The 16,736-nt window shown below is 45.3% G+C and overlaps 1 protein-coding gene across 1 annotated transcript in view; it reads left to right on the top strand.

The window, feature by feature from the left end:
- The window catches only part of IGSF21 (immunoglobin superfamily member 21), a 404,960-nt gene that overhangs the window by 274,058 nt on the left and 114,166 nt on the right, over positions 1-16,736 (top strand). The window contains exon 5 of the mRNA XM_063436808.1: positions 14,037-14,152. Within this exon, the coding sequence (XP_063292878.1) occupies positions 14,037-14,152 (116 nt within the window). The remainder of the gene's footprint in view (positions 1-14,036; positions 14,153-16,736) is intronic.

Raw genomic sequence — 16,736 nt, 5'->3', positions numbered from 1 at the left:
CCTTTACTGTGTTAGCCTTATACACATCCTGAGTATTCTTCAATCCCTCTACTGTGTTACCTTATACATATCCTGAGCATTCTTCATTTCCTTTACTGTGTTACCTTATACACATCCCGAGCATTCTTCAATCCCTCTACTGTGTTACCTTATACATATCCTGAGCATTCTTCATTTCCTTTACTGTGTTACCTTATACACATCCCGAGCATTCTTCATTTCCTTTACTGTGTTAGCCTTATACACATCCTGAGCATTCTTCAATTCCTTTACTGTGTTACCTTATACACATCCCTAGCATTCTTCAATTCCTTTACTGTGTTAGCTTATACACATCCCGAGCATTCTTTGATTCCTTTACTGTGTTAGCCTTATACACATCCCGAGCATTCTTCAATCCCTCTACTGTGTTACCTTATACATATCCTGAGCATTCTTCATTTCCTTTACTGTGTTACCTTATACACATCCCGAGCATTCTTCATTTCCTTTACTGTGTTAGCCTTATACACATCCTGAGCATTCTTCAATTCCTTTACTGTGTTACCTTATACACATCCCTAGCATTCTTCAATCCCTTTACTGTGTTAGCCTTATACACATCCCGAGCATTCTTCGATTCCTTTACTGTGTTAGCCTTATACACATCCTGAGCATTCTTCAATTCCTTTACTGTGTTAGCCTTATACACATCCTGAGAATTCTTCAATTCCTTTACTGTGTTACCTTATACACATCCTGAGCATTCTTCAATTCCTTTACTGTGTTAGCCTTATACACATTCTGAGCATTCTTCAATTCCTTTACTGTGTTACCTTATACACATCCTGAGCATTCTTCAATTCCTTTACTGTGTTAGCCTTATACACATCCCGAGCATTCTTCAATCCCTCTACTGTGTTACCTTATACATATCCTGAGCATTCTTCATTTCCTTTACTGTGTTACCTTATACACATCCCGAGCATTCTTCATTTCCTTTACTGTGTTAGCCTTATACACATCCTGAGCATTCTTCAATTCCTTTACTGTGTTAGCCTTATACACATCCTGAGTATTCTTCAATTCCTTTACTGTTTTAGCCTTATACACATTCCGAGCATTCGTCAATTCCTTTACTGTGTTAGCCTTATACACATCCTGAGCATTCTTCAATTCCTTTACTGTGTTACCTTATACACATCCCGAGCATTCTTCAGTTCCTTTACTGTGTTAGCCTTATACACACCCTGAGCATTCTTCAATTGCTTTACTGTGTTAGCCTTATACACATCCCGAGCATTCTTCAATTCCTTTACTGTGTTAGCCTTATACACATCCCGAGCATTCTTCAATTCCTTTACTGTGTTAGCCTTATACACATCCCGAGCATTCTTCAATTGCTTTACTGTGTTAGCTTTACACACATCCCGAGCATTCTTCAATTCCTTTACTGTGTTAGCCTTATACACATCCTGAACATTCTTCAATTCCTTTACTGTGTTACCTTATACACATCCCGAGCATTCTTCAATTGCTTTACTGTGTTAGCCTTATACACATCCCGAGCATTCTTCAGTTCCTTTACTGTGTTAGCCTTATACACATCCCTAGCATTCTTCATTTCCTCTACTCTGTTAGCCTTATACACATCCTAAGCATTCTTCAATTCCTTTACTGTGTTAGCCTTATACACATCCCAAGTAATCAATCCGTTTACTGTGTTTGAAACACTTCTCAGGCAATTCATTTTACATTATTATTATTTATAAGGAGGAAATAGTGCCATATGGCCTAAAGCATATAAATTGTGAAGAACTGAGATAGGGGTCAAAATAGTGGAAAATTGAACGTCGATATTTAGCTCATTTTTAGCAAGAAACTCTTGTGAAAGCTCCCTTAGGTTTTAAGTATTGACGCTGAAATCGGGAATATCAGATTTCGAAGAGTGTTGGGGTCTCTTTGCTAAATCAGGAACTGTGGAGAATTGACAAATGTACAAATGTTTGGCTAAAATAGCTATAGCAATTATTTTACAACTTGTCTATTTTGTCCTATATGGGAAATGTGAATTGCTACAATTCCAAATATAGTGGAACCTTGGAACACAAACTTAATCCCTACCCGAAGGCTGTTCGAGTCCCGATGTGTTCGAGAACTGAATCAACATTTCCCATAAGAATTAATGTAACATTGATTAATCCGTTCCAGAATTACAGCATTTTACATTTATATGTATGCATTAAAAATGCAGAGGTCACTCTAATAATAAGCACCTTACATTTATTTTTAGTGGTTCCTGCCTTTCAACTTGCTAAGATTTTACTGTTGACTATTATTACAATTATTTATAATAATTTTCTGACTTGAAAATGAGACATAGCTCTTTGTTGTATGTTCGGGTACCAAATATCGTTTGCGTATCAAGTAATTTGGCTCTTTGTTGTATGTTCGGGTACGGACGATCATTCGCGTACCGAGCCATTTTTTATCATGGCTCTTTTTTTTATATTATACACACTAAAATCACAACAGAAAATGTAAACAATTCAATGTTTAGCAGGTTCAAGCACAGTATCATACCTTGCAACATTGGGAGATATGGGATCGAGATGGGTGGGTGGTCCTGTGGGTCCGTCAGCAATCTACAGGACCTTGGAGAGACAGAAATATCTAAGGACTAAATTGTGCCGTGTTGCCTGATAACAGTTCCTTAGTGTCACTAGATGTGCAACACAAGAGGACTAAAGAGAGACGGTGGGACAGGACCCCAACATCAGGTCAGTCGGGGGGCCTGGAGTATACAATTTATATACAAGAATGTACATAAGTGGAATACTTCACCCAACTCCCTTCCTACCAATTCTCAATTGCTGTTATTTTGTACACGGCCTAAATTGTTAGAAGGTTTGTAAACGATTATGGATTGAAAGATCTGTTAAATGAGCTACAGTTTTGTTTCAAGGAGGTATTTCATTATAATGTGGCAGTTATGAAAGGATTTGCTGTCTTGCCCCTGGAATTGAAGTGTTCCTTAACAGCTCAGCTCTCACAGAGTGACTTGGCAAATTATTTAGGAATAGATGTTGTGTTTCAGTGTGAGCTTGTCGCTGTGTGTGTACGATTACTCAGTAAAATTATACACTTTGTATGATACACTGCGATTTCCGAGGGCTTGCCACAATAGGAAAAAAATGATTGGTCTTAGTGGGATTGCGTCTTAAAGCGTTCACACAAATGCCTTTCTCTACCATTTTACCGTTTGTTTTAATAATTAACTACATGTTTAATGGTATTTAATGTAACTGTGCAACAAAGAGGCTGAACAGCCCTGCTCAAAATAACTGAAAACATGAGATCTATACTGTGTTTAACAGCCTCGCTCGACCACAGCAATTAGTGGAAATAGGTGCATTTAAAACATTTTATACAAAGCGCAAGTTTGGTAATAAAGGTTAACTGTCACTTCTCTGGAATTTATACAACTGAATAAACCATTGAGAATCACCTATAACTTGTGTTAGTCACACGGCCGGCGCTACCATAAGGCGGCACAGGCTGACACCTTAGGGTGCTCAGGCCCGGGGGGGGGGCGCAATTATCCAGTTGACCAGCAGAAGAGAGGTGCACAGCACTCCTCTCCTGACGGTCATCTCCTGTAGCATTACCGAGCGCTGGTACCTCCGCAGCCCAGCGCAGGGAGCTCTGATCCGCATTTCCTTGCGTGCCCTGTAGAGGTCGTGGGAGCTGGAATATGACGTAATATTCCAGCTCCCACGACCTCTACAGGGCGCGCAAGGGAGCTATACAGGAAATGCAGATCTGGATCGGAGCTCACTCAGAGGAGCTCTGCGCAGCCCACTGGACACCAAAATGCGTATTCGCTTGTGTAGCCAAAAATCCTTGCATCGGCCCTGGTTATTCATGTAATGCTCCATTTTCTTTGCATTGTAAGTTAAAGGTTTAGCAGTTGACATCACAATCCAGTTCAGTCCTGGCACAGCCTGGCACAGCTTGGCACACTTTGTGTTGTAATGTTTGCACATTCTCCTCTCTCAATGCTCTCTGTATGCTGATAGGCAGGCTCTTAGGGTGGGCCTTATAATGGTGTGGATGTCTGCATGTAATGCTGTTTTTCAGAGTTTACAAACACATATTTGTTCTGTACAGGAGATAAGTATAATAGTAAAAAAATACAAATAAATAAAAAAATCATAGGAAGTTCTCTCACATATAAAGCTGGTATGGATATATTAGAGAAACGTTAAGCTTTCTTAAAATACGAAGGGTTATTCACTAAACATTGTATTGTTGTGTACTGAAAATTAAATAGCAAAATATCCAAACTGTGTCTATAGCCGCATAGGAGAAGTCAGCTTTATTAGCTTATATTTTGCACTCAAATAGTTAAGCGTTATTTTTACAAACCCGTCTTCCGCTGTCTCTTTTGTGACAAATTGTCCTCGTGGCCTTTCCAGTAACTACTCAACCCCGTTTTAATGAATGGGGTACGGTGTGCTAAATAACATTTGTTCAATCAATTATTTTCATTGTTAATAGCAAACGTAAAAAAAAAAAAAAAAGCAAGACATAGATGGGTTTGGTGAAATTATTAGCCGCACGCCTGTCTGCTTTGAATGTCTTACTGCTGCGAGATGAATGGCTGTCATCGTTCGGGTTTTGTAATTGGCGGAACATGTTGACATTTAAAAAAAAAAAGGAGATAACATTAGTAATATTTATTAAGTGGTGTAATTATAGGTGTATATAAGTTTTAATAAAAAAAATTCATGCTGTGAAAACAAATCAAAACACTTGGAACCAACGCGTTTCAAAATCCGTGCTGTCATCTGATTGATTTTTTGATTATTTCGAGAAACATCAATTTAGTAGAAATGCCTTTACCCTCTATACTTCACATGATAAACATAGTCATTAATCCTCCACAGCTTCGGTAAAGCCACAGCTGACAGGGAAATGAGCACATTTGAATATATTTAAATATTTAAAACACCCAATTTGAATAAATGTAAATATTCACATTTTGACCAGATATTGGTGCCGTGTTTCTTGTTCCTCTTGGTTATATTTATAAATCTGTCTGAACCGCTCACAGAAGACTCTGTTCTTCTGAAGTATTTTTGTTTCTACCTTCAATCTGTTGGACAATATCAAATCAATATCATATTTAATAGGTCATTTCTAAACTTTGATTTCAGTATTCATCCACCAGACCAGAATGCATCATGGGAAATGTAGTCTAAGACTAAGTTTCACCATGACTAGTGACAGCTGATGTATAATAACCCAGATATCGGTTCGACCCCCAAGGTTTCAGCCCTAAAATCGGTTAATTGTATAAACAAGCTTTGTGTGCTAGCAGCTCAGAATGGACATAGAACCTCGTTCAGGGGAATAACTGACCCAGTGCTCTGTGCTCTCCCGTACTGTATATTTAAAGGAGATACCGGTAGTCGGTGTCGGCTGTAACGCCTTTAAAAGATCAAACACCATGGAAGGGGTTTATTAATTAAATACTGGATTGTGGAGATCTGAAAACAACATTTCAAAATTTAGTCTAAAATAGTTGATTTGGGGGGCGTGGTTCCGGCTCCGTCCAAGATGGCCGCTTGAAGACAGAGCTCCGCTCCACCGTTCCCCGTTTACAGCTATTAAGAGCGGCTAAGCATACTTAATGGGGCGCACTAAACGCCCGGAGCATCCCCAGACCCCGGGGAATCCCCAGCAGGGTCCCCTGGACAATTATCTGCAGCAACAGCCCAGCGCGAGCGGCGATCCGGCTACTCCCAAGATGGCGCCTGCGCCGGAGCAGGGCCCAGCGCTCACCGCACTGGAGCGAATTGAAAACTCCCTCAGGGACCTGACTGCTGCCATGGCCACTAAAACTGATCTACAGGTCATGGAGGCAAATATTCAGGAAGCTATGAGGAATGAAGTGGCAGGACTTCGCGCCGAGATCACAGCGCATACAGGCCGCATTACTACGCTTGAAGAAACAGGCGCGGCCCTGTCTACCCGCATGGCGTCCACGGACACCGCAGTTTCGAGACAGGGTGAACTGATCCTGGCTATGCGCCGTCATCTGGAGGATGTGGATAATAGGGGTAGACGATGCAACATACGTGTACGCGGGGTCCCAGAAACTGAGGGCCCCGAGGTGGCGACGGACACCCTCTTAGAGCTCTTCCATCTTATTATGCAATCATCCCCGCCTCCACAGATCCACTTTGAAAGGGCACATAGAGCTCTACGGCCCAGGAATACGGATGACGGCCCGAGAGATCTTGTTTGCTGCCTCAGCTCATTCCCGGTGAAGAATGCCATCATGACGAAAGCCCGGGAGAGGCCATCCTGGCCCTTCAGAGGAGCCCAAGTTACACTCTTTAATGATTTGTCCCCCATCACTCTGGAGGCCAGACGAGCTCTCCGCCCTGTCACGACTGCGCTACGGGATCATAATGTGGTCTACAAATGGGGTTTTCCCTTTGCCCTGATGGCGAGACATCAGAATCGCTGGATCACTATGCGATGGCCGGAGGAAGTCCCACGTTTCATGGGAGAGCTGGGTCTCCCATCGCAGCCTATCACTAATTGGATTCTAGGCCCGCTGGGCCCACCGCCGAGAGCTCAGAGGGAACCCAGGCAACGACAATCCAGAGCTCCCTCTGCCCCCCGTACGGGAAGGTACCGGGATCCGACCTCACCAGAGGAATAACCGCCCCTTCTCTCATAATTGATGCTGCACTCCCGCAGGATCTGGGCCTCGGAACTCAGCTTCAGATGGCGGACTCACCCCGACCACTGTGTGAGACGCACGTACTACGCTGCATACTCTAAGGTACTGTGGGGCATGTTTTTGGCACTTGGGAGGGGGATATTGGGCCCAGTTGGGTTTCCTTGGGGACTCCTACGCTTATGTTCACCATACCTGCTTTATGTACTACTATAATTTCCTCGATGACTCAACTAAGAACAGGCTACATATGCATGTTTTTGGGGTTTGGGTGGGGGGGTTGGGGGGGAGGCGGATGTCTACGCTTGAATTGGGTCGTCCTCTGGCAACGGAACTCTCCGTGTTCTGGGACATTTGCTTGAGCATTGGACCCTCTGTTGGGGCTTTGGGTGGGGGGTTCGGGGTTGGGGTGGGGGGGGGGGGGGGTTTTGGGGAAGTACACCTACACATTGTTATTGCTGTTTACGGATGTTAGTGCCCAGTATACTGTATATTATTGTGTGTTTCATTGCCACCCTTTGAGGGCCTTGCTCGGTTACTTGCACGTGTGGCACGTTGCGCCGTGTACACCTCCCTACTGTACTATGCAATCACTTTTTGACAAGCGATTATATGCCGGGTTACGACCAATCTAACCCTTTTCGTTGCGACCCGCCGCCCAGTTTGCTGCGTTCACATACTTCAATCAAAGGTGGGGTCCTCGTGGGTGGCAATCATCTGTGCATTTCCAGGTAGAGAACATATGCTTCTATGTAGACAATCTAAACGAGCTCACTTTTAATATAGGTACTGCTCTACATGAGGTCCGCTCTTCTCCCCCCCCCCCCCCCCCCTTCCCCCCCCCCCCCCCCCTGCCCCCCCCCCCTGCCCCCCCCCATCGTGCCGCCTCCTCTCCTCTCCCCTCCCCCTCCCTCATCCGCGCTTGCCCATCCCGGGAGGAGTGTGCCTCCTAACTATGATGCAAATCTAACTGCAGAATTCGATGGTAGAAAATGTTTGTGCCGTTTATTAGTGTTTATCTGTCTGTTTAAATATATGTGGAGATACAGGTATTGATACATGTAACCCTTTAGGGGAGATGGGTCTAAGGGGTCCCCACGGGCCTTCCGGTACTGGGGGGCTGGAGAAGTAAACGTCACCCGCTGTCACGCCACGAGATAGAATGCTGCCCGTATGGGATTCTGATAGAGTGCCCTGCTGTGGGGTAATGCCCGGGGTGTGCCGGTTGTCTCTGGCAGTTACGTAATGGCCCGACTTATCTGTATTTACTTTCCCTCTTGTTTTGATATTACAATCCATAAGCCTTGACCCCGCTGTCATTCTCCGGGGAATATACATAGCCCTTTTACAATAGCCAGGGGGAACGGTTGGGAGTGGTTGCCAATTGTCTTTCGGAGAGGTAGTTTCCAGGCGGAGCTCGAGCTGTACCTCCACTTTCTTACACTCGTGCTGTAGTCGTGGCCACATAGAGAGTGCTTGGGTTTCCTGGGCTGGTACCGGAACGAAGCACCTCTAGCGTTGGTCACTGCACGGGAATACCCCCCTCCACTCGGGCGGGGGGCGTAGATTTGGGCTACCCCCAAATTCTGTGAGGGTATCGACGACAAGGATACATACCTCCTTTTAACTTCTTAACAGACACCTGACCCTGGTCCCCGGTCGGCTGTGGCTGACCCACCTTACGCCCACTACTCTTATCTCTAACTTCACTCTCATCTCCCCCCCCCCCCCCTCCCCCCCACTCGCTACCCCCCCCTCCCCTTTTCTTCACTTAGCATTGGACTGACTGTCGCGCTCCCTGAGAGTTCTACGCGGCACCAAGGCAGCCCTTGTTTGTAGTGATATTACGCATCATGGCTTACCGCGAAACACCCCTAAAGGTTATCTCGCAGAACTGCAGAGGACTCAACATTCCTGAACGTAGATCGCACTTATTAAGGGAATTGAAAAGGAAACAAGTTGCGATCGCACTGCTACAGGAAACTCATTTTAGGGGAGAATCTCACCCCAAACTACGCAATCGACACTTCCCCACTAACTACTTCTGCAACCACCCTTCCGCACACAAAACTGGTGTGGCTATCCTACTGTCAGCTCACTTGGGATTTGAAGAACTAGATAGAGCGCAGGACTCATTGGGGAGATACCTCTTCCTTAAAGGAGTCATTGCAGATAAGATCTACACGATAGCCTCTATTTATGTTCCTAATAAGAGACAGGCACCGTTTCTCCGCAATGCACTTCAACAATTGGAGGACTTCTCGGATGGGACCCTGATTGTCGGTGGCGACTTTAATACCCCGCTGGATCCTATGCTGGACTCTTCCACAGGTCATAGCTGTATCCCACAACGTCACATCAGGTCCATCCGACAATCGCTGGACTCTCTGAGATTGGTGGACAGCTGGCGGGTGCTGAATCCTACGGTGAAAGATTACACCTATTTTTCTGCACTTCACAACCGATATTCGCGGATAGATTACCTTTTTGTCACCCAAGAAGGACTCTCTCGCCTGTTGGGAGCCAACATTCTTCCGGCCACCTGGTCGGACCACGGATCAGTTGAGATGGAGTTGGCCTCCCCTCTCTACAAGCCGACTGGATGGACATGGAGACTTAATGAAGCCTTACTACTGGATCGGGAAGTCCAAGATCAGCTGCTCCGGGAGTTAGAGCAATACTTCCGGGAAAATGATACCCCGGACATATCCCCGATTTCTTTGTGGGAAGCGCATAAAAGCGTGATCCGCGGCATCTTTATCCGCATCGCCTCGCAAAAACGAAAAAAGTTCATGGCAGAAATGACCGAACTACATCGCACTATCTCCACGCTTGAGCGCAGTCATAAACGCTCTCAGCTAAACGCTGTCTATGGTGAACTGATGGAGCATCGGAGACGACTTAAAGCACTCCTCCTGAAAAGACACCTCAGGGCGGTGCAGCGAACCAAGGGCTTCTATTATGCCCACGCCAATAAAGGCGGTAAATACCTTGCCCGGCTACTAAAAGGCCCCATGCCTCACAGACAAATTCGCCAGCTAAAACTGACTTCAGGGGAAGTGTCTCCCTTCCCGGAACTGATAGCAGAAGAATTCCGACTCTACTATGAGAAACTTTATAATCTACAAGCACCGATCGGGGAGAGCGAAGCTATGAGACACCGCGAGAAAATCCGCACCTATTTGTCAGACATGGAAGTGGATAAGTTGGACCGAGACTCCACGGGGCTCCTAAATACCCCAATTAGCGTGGATGAAATAGCCATGGCCTTAAAATCATCCAAGACTGGGAAGGCCCCAGGCCCGGATGGCTTCTCTGTGGGATATTATAAAAAGTTTTCGGGGTTGCTTATGCCTCGGCTCACCAACGCCATTAACGCGATCGGAGAAAGAGGTCCTTTGGGCCGAGAGTCAGTTGCTGCTACCATCACTGTACTCCTGAAGCCCGGGAAAGACCCGCTACATTGCGGCAGTTACCGCCCGATATCTCTGATTAATGTGGATTCCAAGCTATTTACAAAGGTGCTGGCGAATCGCCTCAAACACCTACTACCCGGACTGGTTCATGCTGATCAGACGGGATTCATCCCGGGTAGGGAAGCCAGGGATAGCACCCTAAGACTATTTGCTGTCCAACACCATGCTCGGAGACAGGGGACCCGGCTGATGCTTCTTTCCACGGATGCGGAGAAGGCATTTGACCGGGTCAACTGGTCATATCTGCTGGAAATGCTACAATGGCAGGGGTGCGGAGAGAGGTTCCTCGCGTGGATCTCTGCCTTGTACACTGACCCTCGAGCAACGGTACGGGTCAATGGGGCCACGACCGCCGACTTCGCCATTCGAAACGGTACCAGACAGGGATGTCCGCTCTCTCCTTTGTTATTCGCACTCCACCTGGAGCCACTTCTCCGAGCGATCAGACGGAATCCAGACATCCAGGGTTATGAATGGCATGGCACTCACCACAAAGTAGCGGCCTATGCCGACGACCTTCTCTTTTTTGTCCGCAATCCCAGGATTACACTACCTTGCCTCCTTTCGGAACTTGACAAATTCGGACAATTGTCCGGATTTAAACTTAACATCTCCAAATGTGAGGCACTAAACATCACGCTCCCCTCGGAGGAATACCGATCACTGGAACCACAGTTTGCGTTCAATTGGCTATCCAGTAAAATGAAATACTTAGGGGTATGGGTGACCACGAACCCGGAAGAAGTTTACGACTGCAATTTTTCACCTCTCCTTAAAAATATCCTAACGGACCTTTCCAAATGGTCCTATCCACATGTTACGTGGCACGGTAGAGTAGCAGTGCTTAAGATGAACATCCTTCCGAGGGTTCTCTACCTCCTACAGACTATACCCCTGGCTATTCCGGTGAGCTTCTTTGCGGCCCTAAAATCAGGAGTGCTCAAATATATTTGGCATGGGGGCCGCCCTCGGCTTCGCCATGACCTCTTGTGCCGGCCGAGGACACAAGGCGGCCTAGCGCTCCCTGATTTCAAAAGGTATTATCAAGCCGCTATCCTACAGCGCGTTCTGGACTGGCACTCAACGTCGACACCTAAACAATGGGTGGCCCTCGATAGAGGTCTCATAGCCCCAACGCTGGAGACGAGGGTCTGGGGATCCCCCAGGAGACGACCCACCCTGACGCCTAGCGAGGGGTTAGTCTCGCAGACCCTGCTTGGATGGCAATCCTTGAGGGAACAAGAACATGTGTCGCCGACGCCTAGCCCACTGCTACCGATTACTCACAATGCAGAAGTTGGAGGGGGGCTCCCGACTGAGGCATGGCCTATCGAGAGTGCACGTACATTCGTACCCATATACATGGTTCTTAGTGGTGGACGATTGCGGGATCTATCATCGCTCCTAGGGGATAGACCTCCTACCTTTCTCTCACACTTCCGCCACCTACAACTGAAACATTTTCTGGCCTCCATACCACACAATGCACGACTCCACAGGGAACTTACGTGGTATGAGCAGCTTTGTGATCAAGGTACCACCCTAGACCACGCAATCTCATCTCTATATATGCACTTGCTCACCGGAGGCACCTCCACACGGATGGCATTCAAACGGCAATGGGAAGGACAACTAGGGAAGGATCTCACCGCCCAACAATGGGAATCCGCGCTACTTTGGCAATATAAGAGCTCCATGAGCTCTTATTATCAGGAGCTAAATTATAAGCTGATCTCCCTATGGTACAGGACACCGGTGTTGCTCCACCGCATCTTCCCTTCTACTCCTCCGACGTGCTGGAGATGTCAGGAGGAGCTCGGTACAGTAATACATATCTGGTGGGAGTGCAGGCTTATCATTCCCTACTGGGATATGATTAGAGAGGCGGTTCGGCTCATTCTAAGAGATCTACCAACGTGGGGTGCAGAACTGGCTTTATTACACATCTCCGCTCTACCCATACCAGTGTACAAGAAATCGATACTACGACACCTGCTTAACGCCGCAAAAGCTAACATTCCGGCACACTGGAAAACGGACGTGGTACCGACCAGAAGTGAGTGGATTAAAAGAGTGGAAGATATTCAGGGGGCAGAAGAAGCCCATGCTACCATCATGGGCCGGGTAGCCAGACACACTGAAATATGGGCGCCATGGTTCTTCTATATTGCCAGCTGCCGACAGAACGGGGACAATCAGGGGCACGCAGCGCAGCTTCCAATGCCCCCCCCTCTCTAACCTCTTTTCCTACCCTCTTCTCTCTGAACTCTGGGCCACGGGGGATCTGGGCTCGGGACTGGCTAGACCATACACAGGACGGATAATTGACATCTCACGGTACATGACTGACCTGACTGCTGACTGACGACTTTTCTGTGGACAAACTTGGGGGTGGACGGTAAACCATGATCTCCGGGGACGCCCTCGGAGACCCTGGAGACCTAGGTCACACTGGACACTTATCAAATTTGGACAACCACCGCTCTAGTTCACCCCCTCAATGCCCCGGGGTGGCGCCCATACAAACTTATACATTGAGAATTCGTGACCTTTGACAAGGGCGATCAATTGACCCCTCTTTAAGTGGCTTAGTGGTCTGTTGGGTGTACTGGCCGGTGGATGTGTCTCGAACTCCGCTGTGGAACACTGTCTGGAGGGATAATTCCCCACCACCGCAGAGTCTTAGATCCTGAATATTGGCTTTATCTGGGGATCCACTAGACAAAGGGGTTATGTATGGGAAGTGATGAGTAAGTACTCTATAGCGTCTTCACAGACCCAGAATTCTAACCTCTACGTTACTAACGGTTGACCCAATTTTCCTAACTCTGCTCTCATGGGATAGATCATGCCAACTGTTTCTGCCCAACCTAAAGCAACGTCACAACTAGAATAATCAGTGGTGCACTCATGCAAACACCTTGGGAATGTTCTGAGGTACTGCTCATTTACATATCTGAACCTGACAGTTGGGGAACTGCTACTGACTCACAAGATGAAGCTCGGATCTCCTGATCTGATATTGGTTAATAGTATTGCTCCTGTCTATATTACAACTCACTAGATACTGAAACTTTGTATACATGTCTTGCTCATGTCTTAAAAATATTGCTCGTATATCTGGCCTGCGAGCCACCTTTGTACTATTTACTATGCCTTAATAAACAGATTTACAAAAAAAATAAAATAGTTGATTTGAAATTAGTCTCCAGCTGCTGTAGTTTGGAATTAGATTTTTAATTAGAAGTTTAATTAAATCTCCATCGACTCGTATGGCCTGGTCTATTCACAGCATGTTTTGCAATCTTGCAAATCTTTTATCATCTCAGCCAAACTCACTTTCACTTCAGTATGTTATAATAAGGCGCCCCGTAACCGATGACGAGTGTGATGAATGCATTAAACTCACGTTGCATTTTTAATAAGAGCATATAAGTGTGCCAGGACACCTAAACTTTACTATAAAATGAGGTACAAAATGCATGTTTTTGTTCTGCTGTCTAGTTGTGCACAAACACGGACATTATTATTTTTACTTTCAAAACATCACAAACTAACCAAAATACACGCCAAAGGACCGATATAGACTTTAACATGCTGATAACCATACTATACCGTAATGTCATTTTCACAGTTAACGTTCTCATTTGTAGCTGTTGTGGACTTGGAATCCCATAATGCACTTGGCTGAATGTCCACAGGCTGGGTTAAAATCTGCTACAGTGTGTTCTGATAGTAATTCATTTGTATCACCGTGTTAATTCTGCTGTTAGTTCGCTTTGTATACTATAATTACATTGCTCTAACCTCCGATTTTTCTATTCCAGCTCCTCCCATATCGATTGCGGTGATTGCGGCTGAATCTCCCGCGCCATTCAGCAGATACCAAGCGCAGAACTTTACCCTGGTTTGCATTGTATCAGGAGGGAAGCCAGCCCCCCAGGTGAGTGTATTTAGTGTGAGGTTACAGTGCGACCCTCAATAATCCGGGCACAATGTATCATTGCTCTGGTTTACCTTCTTTGTAGGATGGGACAGAAAATAGATATTTTGATGCAATTTAAGTCAAGCAGATTTTACATTTTGCTAATTTATATACCGTATGTTGTCCCTGCTCACTCTGCAAGGCATTTCCTGTGTGAGAGGCTGTCAGTGCGCAGATGGGAAGTGATCCCTTCCACTTCCTGTCCAGCCTCACACACAGACACTGGAGGCTGCGACAGCACTGAGAGAGAAAGCTGATTGGACTACAGAGGACACTGGCCAAGGCTCCTGGTACTTATCTCTACCCATCAACCCACCTAAGCTCCACAAAAGCCCATTATAATGCTAAAAACAGGCACCTACTCTGCCTAATGGGAAATCGAACCCTGCTACCACATTTACGTTATCAGAGTAAAATCTTCATCCATGATACCTAGCGTGCGCTATTGCACGTGTGGGCATCTACAGAGAAATGCTTTATAGGATAACACCAAGTATTATAACCAAAATAGCCCGCTATAGTGGTTATGATGCCAAGAGTACCCTGGCTTCATTACTTGGTAAAGGGGCAAACTATTCTGCAACAGTTTGTCCTCTTACCTGGTCTTTTCAGGTGCCGTGGGTCCTCTCCCGCTGGCTGTGACATGTATCTGTCAGCTGAGAGCAAGGCCAAGAATGCAACTCGGTGCTTGGAAATAAACACAGAATTGCCATTTAAAATAATAAAATATTCAAATATATTTGCACTCCTGCTGTCAGCTCATCGCAGCTCACCATTTAGTGGATAATCCCCCTTAGCCTTTTTATCTCGCTGTCACTGTTTGTGAAGACTATATTACCTCTCCTGGCAATCGTATTCTGCACTTGATGTGATAAGCATTTCCCCAAAGTAGCTACGTAGATGAGATAAAATGTGCTGTGGAAATGAGCAAATACCTGACGTTCTTGTTTTCGTTGCAGGTTCTTTTATGCTGGTGACAATATAGCAAGCTGTACACCCTTTGACTGAATCGACCTGCTAAATTAATACATCTTGACACGCTCTGCATATTTGCATCAAACGCAGTGTTTCTGTTCGCTCAGCGCCCGCTCGCTCTCTTTAATGTTTTTCTTTCACTCTTTTTTCTCATTGAGATAGTGAAGGCTTTCCAATCAAGGGACCTCTTGTTTTGCGTTCCGTACAGCAGATTTCAGCTATTATTCTGCTTGTATACTTGGAATGCATAATATGATCCCTCTGCCCTCCCCGCAGTTGGGCGCCATTTAAACGATTCATTGCTAGCCTAAACTGCTATTCAGAATTTTTTTTAAAAATAATAACAACCATTTGAGCAGGATTCTGAGTTACAGGGTTGTTGAGATAAAAAATGATATTTTGCGTTAAATGTCATCGTTCCACTTTCTTTAAACCTTCTCAAAGTTGCCTTTTGCAAACGTGCTATTAACTGACTTGTAATTACTCCTTGAAAACACTTTGATATCAAAAAGGGAACATTTTGTTTTGTCATGAAGTTGCCACTAGAAGCTACATGTATTTCTGTCCATTGTCTTGTGTCATAAAAGTGTTTTTTGTTTTTTTTGTTTTTTTACCAATATGATTGCTCTCACAGATATAACCACAGAAAATAGCAATATATAATTAATAAGCTGGAATCACAGACCTTTTATGGATTCAGTGGGGTTTATTCACTAAACATTGAGTTGCGTTGTATTGACCACTGACTTGCTCAATTCTTGTCCAACTGGCAGAACTGGTAAAAAAATATCTCTCATAAAATGATTCTGTGTAATATGTTCTGTCTCACTGTCTGCAGGGTCAATGACATGGTTTGAAATGCCCCCTTCATGTGTCATGCTGTCCTGTATCTTCTCCCCTTTCCGACCTTTGTCTGGTGGTGTCTCATTATTCCTTCAGCTCCTCCTGGACGCTCCCTCCTGTCCCTTTGATAATAATTCTTTCCTTTTACTATGTCCCCTGTTTGTTCTTTACCAACCATTTTCTGTTTTCCCCTTGTTTTCAGCGATATCATTTATTTTATTTTATGTCATTTTCATATCACTCCCAAACATTTTCTGCAAAAAAAGGTAAAAACAATAAATAATAACAGTAGTAATATAATGTAAAGCTGCCAATCAATAACTCAAACATCCCGAGCAGGCAACGGTTTAGAATGTGTCGGTTAGTTGCTCTGGTCTTATGACGACATTCACTTTGTACATGAACGGAAGTTCACACGCGTCTGTGTTTCTTGTGCCCGTCTCTCCCTCTGAATATCGGCAGCGGAAATAAAATACGGGGAAAACCCTGCTAATCGTGGGCTATCTGCCCCCAATCAGCTATCTGCGAACACTTTCAGGAAGATTGCAAATAGTTTGTGTTTAAAGATGTTCTGGCTTCGGATTGAATGCGACTGAACTGCCAGACATAATCTCAACATAATCAATTGCTTTCTATCAAACTAAGCTGTGTTTAAAGCTCGTCGATGGGGAGCCGCGTAGTTCGTAATTGGCAGACCTGGGATATTTGTGTAATGCGGCAGTAA

The sequence above is a fragment of the Pelobates fuscus genome, chromosome 11, assembly GCF_036172605.1.
Source record: "Pelobates fuscus isolate aPelFus1 chromosome 11, aPelFus1.pri, whole genome shotgun sequence".
In the NCBI taxonomy this organism is placed as follows: Eukaryota; Metazoa; Chordata; class Amphibia; order Anura; family Pelobatidae; genus Pelobates; species Pelobates fuscus.
The sequence above is the reverse complement of the archived record's forward strand: the minus strand, read 5'-3'. Positions and strand labels throughout refer to the sequence as shown.